Here is an 8,952-nt window from a genome sequence, read left to right as displayed (position 1 = left end):
TTGGAATGCTTGGTCATACAGGAAATGGACACCCCATTGTAACAAAACCTATAACACACTCCTATTGTACTTGAAGGTAGATTTGGAGCAGGAAACTAAAAACTCAATGGGATTTGCTTCAAAAGAACTGCAAAGAGGCCGCCGTGCTCAGTTACCCTTTTTTTAATACCTTTGGTCTACCTGGAACGTAAATCACACACTTTTGGTACAAATGAATCTTCTTTCTCTTTCTTTTGTCTGGAACAGACTTCAATGTCTTCAGTGAAAATAAAGCTGTCAAGTTAGAAAGTATGCAATGTCAGTTTTCACACTCTTTCATTTCAGTTTCAAGTCAAACTCATCTGTAATCATTTTCAAAAGCTGGCTTGTTCGCTCAATTCGAATACTAAAACAAAATCTTTTCTTTGAGCTTGAACTTTCTTCTTTGACAATTCTGGTCAATCAAACATAGCTCTCTGGTTTTAAAGATACACGTACATACAAAGCTTAAGTGCGTGTCAACAACCTACAAAGGAAAGACAGAAAGAAAGCAAACAGAAGTTTTAACTTCTACATAATCTATAGAATTTGAAAACTGGTTCTTCCCTGAGCCTTTGTGAAAAACACAAAAATCAACAATAAAGGAGTTGTATACACACAAGATCAATTCATCATAACCTGTTTGCTTGCTCTAAAACAATTGATTTTAAACGGAAATATGAAAGATCCTGTTCCCAAAATTCAAATGCTTTAATGAAGAAAGTATGGTTCATGAATTCTATGAAAAAGCACACAAGTAATTCCTTTGTCATACTACATTGCTTATAACAAATGCTAAAGTTTGGCATCTTGACATAACACATTTTGGGAAACGTTGTAATCGAACTTTTCAGACTTGAGTCAAGTCTAACAGGAGTGGCTGTTTCTGAGGGGAGAGATCCTCAAAATTTAACAGCACCAGGGATGAGATTGACCAATGATAAAAATAGCTGAAAACAGCTCAAAAAGACATAAAGAAGCTGAACTGTGAAAATCTCCTATACTTTTGTACACAGCCAGTGAGGAAAAAAAGCTGAAATCCAAACAAAAAAAGCAAAAATCAGCTGAAAAACTGAGAAATCTCACCCCTGCCGAGAATACAAAACAGCTGGTTCAAAGTAGTGATTCACTTTTCTTTCATCAAATTACAGCCCTCCACAGTCTTAACACTGGACTGATTATGTCTCTAAAAATTTAAACCATTGATGGAAACAGATGAGTCTCAAATGCTCCCAACTAAAACACAGCTTATAAATACAGAAGGAATGAACTAGATGAATTCACCTACATCTGCATGCTGTCAGAATGTCCTCGGTAATACTGAATGTTTTTCCCCTTTTGAAAGCATACACAGATGGCAATGCAAAAAGAGGGACTCTACATTTTAGAAGGCAACAGAAAGTTCTCTTGGAGGTCCCAAATGGAGTCTCAAATGCAAGTGGAGGCACCAGGAATTTCACTGACTCACTTCAGTACTGGATTAAATTATTGGCATTTTCTTTCTTTGGCAAGACTTATTGCACTTAAACATGGAAAACAAAACTGCAAATAAACAATTACCTTTTTTTTTAACTTCACCTTTGGCCAAAATGATTGTTCAATCTCAACAAACAGATTTTGTCAACTTGATAATTGTAAATATGGACATTTTAAGTTTTCCTTCAGATGAAGGCTTTTTTTAAATTACTATTCAATTTAAAGGTACAAAAATTAAACACTAATCCAGCACACTGTAGTACATTATACTTTAAATTCAACATCAATGGTCTTTACCTTATAAATCTTTCAATATATCTTCTTTTACTGTATGTTTAAAATATCTTTTCAGGTGCACAACATCTTGAATTGCACATTAATACTTGCCACTTTGTGACTTTTTAGTCATATTACAAATATTTCAACACAGAAATCGGACCATTATTTCATTTAAATCTTCTTTTGGAAAGACAAATACACTATAACAATTTCAAGATTTCATTTTCAATTAGAAATATTCTCTTCGTAACAAAACTGCTAACTTAATTAATGTATTATTTGACCACAACTATTTGAATGTTCAAGAACTAACCATGCTTTCTTTTCTTTTCTTTGTTTTATTTTTCCTTTTTTTCAACTAGGCAAAGGGCTCTTAAGTTATTCCATTCACTATCATTTTATCAATATAAAGACCTTTTTCTTTCCAAAGGTATCACAATATTTACTAGTTAGTGCAACCACTTGAATCATTTTTGCCGTGTTTATTAAAGTAAATTGATCAAATGTCAATGTTTGAAAATGCTACTGAAATATTTGAAAAAAAGCAGCTGCATAAATTTCTACTCCTAAATCTTAAAAGGCACAGCTTTCAATCCTGATTGTCATATTTGTATTTTTAGAAATAATAAGAAATTTGAAATGGCATTCTTTCATTTTTTAAAAAATAATTTCTGCACTCTCACTCGAGATACTTTTCAGAAATCTTTCTTAAGGGAAAAGAGTAAAAATCATCAGAAAACTGCATACACCTGTTTCACTTTTTCCCCTTTTTTGTAATCATGCTCTTTTTCTTTTCTTTTCTTTTTGTGGTGGGAGAGGAATTGATTGGGATATCAAAGGAGGGTGGTAGACATTTCTTTTGAAGCATTGGGGAAGGGCCAGAAATATACTGGAACCATGGAAGACTTGGTTCTTTTGTAAACTTAACTTATCCCCTGTAGCAGTCCAAGCGGTCAGATGGCCCTGCTGTAGTCGCCGCTGTGGCTTACTGCTGCCTCCCTGTTGTAGCTCATTGTTTTCTGGCTGCCGTAACTCGTCTTCTCCTTGGCCTGGCATTTGGCAGCCTTCTCGTCTACGTCATGAGTCCTGTTGGATGGAGATTGTAAAGGGATTTTGAGTGTGGCACCTCGGTACAAGTTGACTCTGTAGGGTAGGATGATGACAGGGGGGCGTCACACCTGTTTGATTCCATTTTTTGGTCACAAATAAACTGGCTGTGCTATAGCCTTTTCTCTCGAAAGCTAGCCTTCATTTTTTCAGCATTTTCCCAATAACTTGTACAACATAAAAACTTTCACAGTACACCAGAATTTTCCCAAAAGTTTCTGAAATGAACACAACAGATTGAATTCAAATGGTTAATTCCCAGACCTGGAGTTACCCCTTGAGTTTAAGTCTATCTGTTTGTTTGAAATGATGGCGTTTCTACATTTTTGTGAGAGAAAATTAAAAGGAAACAATCAAAAAATCTTCAGAAGACAATAAGTTATTGATATGTAAAAAATGAAGTTAACAGGGTCTCAGAAAAACTTCTCGCAACTGAGTTGCCCAAATTCAGAAAGCGTGACTTGAAAAAGCCTTATAAAAAGCACTGCATTTTTCCAGTGTGTATGGAAGAATTCACGCACAATTTTCCCCCACAGTGCAGAATTTCATTGGAGTCTGTGCACAGTTTTCAGTTAGTGTACAAAATGGATGTGATTATCATGAAAGTTGAAAGTTGAAAAGGAGAAGCACTCGCGGAAAGGAATGATCACAGTTTACGGTAGTGGCAAGGCCACAGGTCTTTTTGTAATCATTTGCTTCTAGAGCACATGAATATCCTTGGTTATTTGGAGGTAATATTGCTTTATTTTCTGTTGTAGATAATCTACAGGTTATGGGAATTACTGGGGGGTGTAATGGATAGGATGAAGACACCGCTGACACTGCTTAGTGAATAAGCTTTTACCAACCTCAGCATGCGCTCGATGTGGGTCGCTATGTGTTCCCACTTGTACTGTGTGATCCTCGTCAGGCTGGCCGTCCATGTTGGAGAGAGCTGGAGACAGACCCTAGAGGCAGCTATGCAGGAGGCAGCCACCAGCGATGGCTTGGCAAAGGAGAAGGCATGATCTGATGAAAGACCAACCCCATCCCCATCAAAGACCAAAACAAAAGACAAATACATTGCGAGCAAATCTGCCAGAATACATCCAGTGCATTCGAAGGAAAGCCTGCAATGATTTGAGGCATACCTTGTAAGCTGATCTCCAGAAAGTAGTTGGTGTACTTGTGCATGTAGATGTTGGAGTACTCATTGCAGCCGCCCTGCCAGCTGCGGCAGACTTCATTCCTGCTGCTGCTGGCCGCCGCTGCCGCCTCTGTCAGGAAATACCCCAGGAAGTGGGTGGCACTGGGCTGGGTGATGTTCCAGTCAAAGAACTGCAGCAACAGCAGCTCCATCTGCAGGTAGTCCTCCTTGTTGGTGCTTGTGACGCTGGACTGGGCGTGGTAGATGCTCAGCTTAGACACCTTCTCCTCCCGCTCCTCAAACTTGGCTGCGGGCATATGGACGGAAGTACAACTGGTCAGTATAATTCCGCTGGCTGATATACCTGTGCACTGACAATCTATGACAACGCACCAGTTTCTATGTTCTGGTCAGTTGGCTGTATCCAGTGGCACTGCAGCACTGTGGCATGGTCAACATCAGGACACAGTCATTGCTGATGCGTATTAAAATGAATCAAAATGCCCAGTTTCTAGGTTAATCCTCTTCATGCATGGGCATCACAGGGATTGTTTTTTTTTTGGGGGGGGACCAAATTTTTCCAGGATTGGGGGGTTCCGGGGAAGGGGTACTTATCAGCTAAAAATAAGCAACTAACAATGCGACGGGGTCAAATTTTTATTTCTTTCGTTTTCTTTTCTCTTTTTATCTTTTTGTATTTTTCCACTGACACCTCCCCCAATTGAGTAACAGGAGGGATAATTTTTTAAGAAGTACCACCTTTCAGAATAATTTAACTTTACTGATAGTCAGTATATGTCAAGCTAACACTGTGGTCACTTATCCCCAGGCCTCCCATGCAGCATCTTTCAATATCCGTATGTTTTTCAGGATTCGCAGGATTTAGACCAAGTGAGGTCGGTCATCTGGGAGGAAGGATAAGAGGGCAGGGGATTTCCCCATTTCACACAACTTCTTATCACAAAAACTAATTATTTATGGAGATTTCCATTAATGTTTTGAGATGACATCCAGACAAGGGAAGTTTTGCCAGTTTCTGAGTGCTGGTAGGTTCCACAACGCTTTGCGAAATAATCTGCACTGTGTGATGGGATTTTTTTTTTTTTTGATTGGGACAGAATTTTGGAATCAGCATTTAGAATTCAGGAGCATGTTTTTCATTCCCCCAAACCCACATTGGACTCCCACATTGCCAAGATGGTGCATCTACTAATCTTCAGGCCAGGAAGGAGGGGAATAGAACAGTGGAAAATGGAGGAAGAGGTACTGCTGTGATGTATTAAACAATCTCCAGCTTCCCTCCCCTTGTCAATTTTTCCCCGCCACTGAATTGCGTCACCTCTCACTAGAACCCCTTTCCCCATCCCTGTAACAATGACTGCTCCACTTGCTTGAAATCTGCAGGCATGTGAATGCCAGCAGGTGAAGCTGAGACTCCTGGACAATGGCGTAGCGGTCCATGAACCGATCCAGCATGTAGACAGCCAGGTGCAGCACATGCCGGTCAATCTCATACTTCTCGCACAGGATAGCCATCCAGTCCACCAGGTACCGGCGCAGGTGGAGCTGGGGCGACTGACCCACAAACGGCACCAGCTTCTCCTCCTGGCTCTTCATGCTGGAGTAGATGTCGCCTGTGAGGTCAGAGTTGAGCCACCACTGGGCATCCTGGGCCATGATACAGTCTTCCACTGAGGACAAAGCGAACAGTTTCCTGGTTTCAAGATTTTTATGCAGTAAACCTTGTGATCATGTTTCACATACTAGAGCGCTGGTCCCAATTAATGATGGAGATGATCCCTATTAACTCTGAACTCTATTGTTGGTAAAGTGTGACAGCATACATGTACCATTCAACGTGTTCCAGTGGGCAGGTATATCTAGGTCTCAGATCAAAGGGGGAGGGGAGGAAATGGATTTGTTTCTAAAAATGACTGCCCTTCTTTTCCTTTAAAAATTGGTAAAAGAATACAGTCAGTTTGTGTCATTGACAAAATAGGACAACACATATGAATTGATGGTGTATTCCATGATGAAAAAAGAAAAAATGAATTAATTTATATGAATTAAATTTCAACTTAGAATGGGAAAGAGCTGCATATATGGACAACACTAACACTTCCCTTAAATGTTAAAACAGCCATCAGACATCCTAAAAAGTAAAATTTAGCTCAGAAACTTCGGAAGTATTTACTTAGAAAACACTTTCTGACAAGTCTCATATAGGTGTGTACAGGGGGCACAAACTGTACATCTTTCTGAATTCCGTACACTTGACATCACTTCACACCCTGTTCATAAACACTATGAGACTGAAAGTTGGCTATTTGGGACATCTTACTACTTTCTGATGGCTAATAAACCACTTTGAGGGGAAATTAGGAAGGTGCTACTCTTACCCTCCATCTTTACTTCCCTTTTATAAACAATCTTCCACATCCGCAAATTTGAAAACAGCGATTGGCTGATAGCAGATTTTGAGGCAAACTGCGCAATAACATTGAGATGTCAAGTAAAGATTGAGCGATTGCAAAAAATGACCGATCGCACCTAACAGAAATATTTGAAAAATGTTCATTCAGCAATTTCTAGAAAATAAGAAGCAGATAAAATGCCTACCAAGTAGCACAGCCGGAAAGTACCCCCTTTCAAACCATATGAAATGCATTTACACAGGGGAAAACTTGTCAACCTCTTGCAGTTTGTACTGTTAACTATGGACTGAGGGTGGGAGGTGGGCCCTTCAGCTTGAGGCTAAGGCCTAACTTCACACACCACAACTCTGCCACCTTTTCCCTCAAATCTTCCGACTGAGTTAACAAAAATATGGGCGTGGTCACCTTTAAATACTAAGAAATTCTCTCTTTATTTACCGGAAAAGCACAAGAAATAAACAAATGAGAACTGACTTAACTGACAAGTAACGCTCTCACAGCTGAGTCTCTCTTGCTCTGTACGGCTCACCACAATGGGTGTACGATGACCCGCGGCTTGTGATGTGGGGCCCGGGGATGTCTAGCACATGCGCCTGCTACAAAAAAAGAGTGACGTGAGACCACAGACATAACCAACGTCTCTCTTGCTCTGGACAGCGCGCCCTCTCTACAGAGCTGTTTTTTCCAGTCACGTGCATCATTCCATAATTTGGTATTCGCGCCGGTTCCCAGGGCCCAGATTGCAGCACACGTACGTGGGCGTTATGGGAGAGGCTTGACCCTCAATCGTGTCAAGGGGACAATTTCTTTGGTTAAGGAAAGCCAGCAGGGGCGGATCCAGGGGCGAGGGGCGCACGGCCCCCCCTTTTTTTAACAAAAAAATGATAAAATAAATAAAAAGAGAAGCAAAAGAGGGAGGGGGAAGAACCCAACCTCCCTAATTTTTCGGCCGCAACCCTGATTTTTTTTTAGTTCAACTTCACGCGTCTTCTTTTGAATCCTGGATCCGCCCCTGGTCGGGACCAAGTTCTGGGGACAAAATAATTCTCCATGGCGTTGTTGGTCTCCGTAACGTCCAATGTTTCAACTCACGTGTTGTATCCATAACCTGGTAACAAGATCAAGCAAAAGAGAATGACCAAGTTGAGAAGTGCTTGTAACGTTACACCTCCAGTGACCTCGGAACGCGGTTTCCTCGTGGCGTCAATGTGGAATCATGATGGATTCCTAGATGCTCCATGGCAGAATTCATTTCGTCTCATCGAAAGCAACATACCTCCACCCAGATGCCATTAGGACAAGCATCCGAAAATCGGTAACTTTTGGAAGTAGTGAACAATGTTTCAACCTTATTGTTTAAGTGTATTTAGATATTTGAAATTTTGATGATGAATCATTGACCTTAATATGCATTACCTACTCATAGTACAGTGACCTTTAACACCAGTGGCTACTGAGATTTTTGAGGCGGGTAAAGGGTGCAGCAATACCCCTCCCCACCTCCCCCCCCCAAAAAAAACGGATTTCAAAAATATACAATGACAGCAGGATGATTTGGGGAATTTCATCTGCCTTCCCGTAGCAATTATAAATCCCAAACAACTTAGCCTTGCCCTTCACAAAGACCACGAAGTTCAACAAATCTCCATTTTTTGCACCTCTAAAGTTTGCCCCGCCCCTAAAAACGTATGACTCAGGATGCCTGTGTGAGAGCCCAAATTTTTCTTGAGTTCAAATTCTGCGTACACAAAAAGAAGTGAGTCTCAAAATTTTGAGGAGCAAGCTTTTTTCTTTGAAGGGGAGCAAAAATTTGACATTTTTCATGACCTTTTATGGCTTTCCTGAAGTATACAGGCCAAATGTTTGGTTTTGTATGCTCCTGCCGTGGAAGTAAAGGGATACAGACCTCCAAAATTGCCTTCCTCACTGTCCCCAATCCGCCCTTGGTTCAAAAGTGGAGTATGAAATCTAACACTTGCTTTTGTGCAGTTTATGAAAACACTTTCAAAGTGTTGAATCCAGCGGTGTGGATTCAATCATTCTAAGAGAAACTTTCTGAAGATGTTGAATGAACACTTGAAAGTGTTGATACTTTAAGATGCCGAATTTGATATTTAAAATGCTGAATGCAAAGTGTTGTCACTACCCGAACTTTTTTATTCAAGTTTAAGTGTGTGATGTGACATCCTACCCACCTCCATCATTATAATACAAATTAAGTTAAACTAAAAGGAACGGCACCCCCTGCAATCCCAAAGACTGCATAGGTAAATTGTTTATCTCTATTAATCCAGAGAGATAGATGACGAAGTCAAATAAGCGCGCCACAGGAGGCGTGGCCACCTGTCCGGCTTTCCTTTTATGGACATTGGCATTTGACTGGCGTCCATATTTGGAGATCGAAGCCTCGTTCCCAATGAAACAGAGGCTACGAGTCTGGTTCCCAACTCTTCCTTCCTCCTCGCGTGCGCAGCAGGCATGGCGATTACGCGTAGCGTGCAAAAAGGGCGG

General features: G+C 40.7%; 1 protein-coding gene across 1 annotated transcript; it reads right to left on the bottom strand.

The window, feature by feature from the left end:
- ccnj (cyclin J) lies at positions 1-7,082 on the bottom strand. The gene is made up of 5 exons (XM_022238766.2): positions 6,916-7,082; positions 5,398-5,697; positions 4,011-4,313; positions 3,729-3,888; positions 1-2,859 (listed from the first exon to the last, which is right to left on the bottom strand). Coding segments are annotated over exons 1-5 (897 nt in total). The 5' UTR covers positions 6,917-7,082; the 3' UTR covers positions 1-2,726.
- Between the last annotated feature and the right edge of the window lie 1,870 nt (positions 7,083-8,952).

Source organism: Acanthaster planci, linkage group LG13, assembly GCF_054643075.1.
Source record: "Acanthaster planci isolate LZ-2023a linkage group LG13, COTS_SCS, whole genome shotgun sequence".
NCBI lineage: Eukaryota > Metazoa > Echinodermata > Asteroidea > Valvatida > Acanthasteridae > Acanthaster > Acanthaster planci.
The sequence above is the reverse complement of the archived record's forward strand: the minus strand, read 5'-3'. Positions and strand labels throughout refer to the sequence as shown.

Excerpts from the sequence above, each read along its gene's own strand:
- ccnj (XM_022238766.2), bottom strand. Across the intron at positions 3,889-4,010 it reads TCTGGAGATCAGCTTACAAG|ATCATGCCTTCTCCTTTGCC; the intron begins GTATGCCTCAAA and ends GTCTTTCATCAG. Across the intron at positions 2,860-3,728 it reads CACATCGAGCGCATGCTGAG|GACTCATGACGTAGACGAGA; the intron begins GTTGGTAAAAGC and ends TCCATCCAACAG.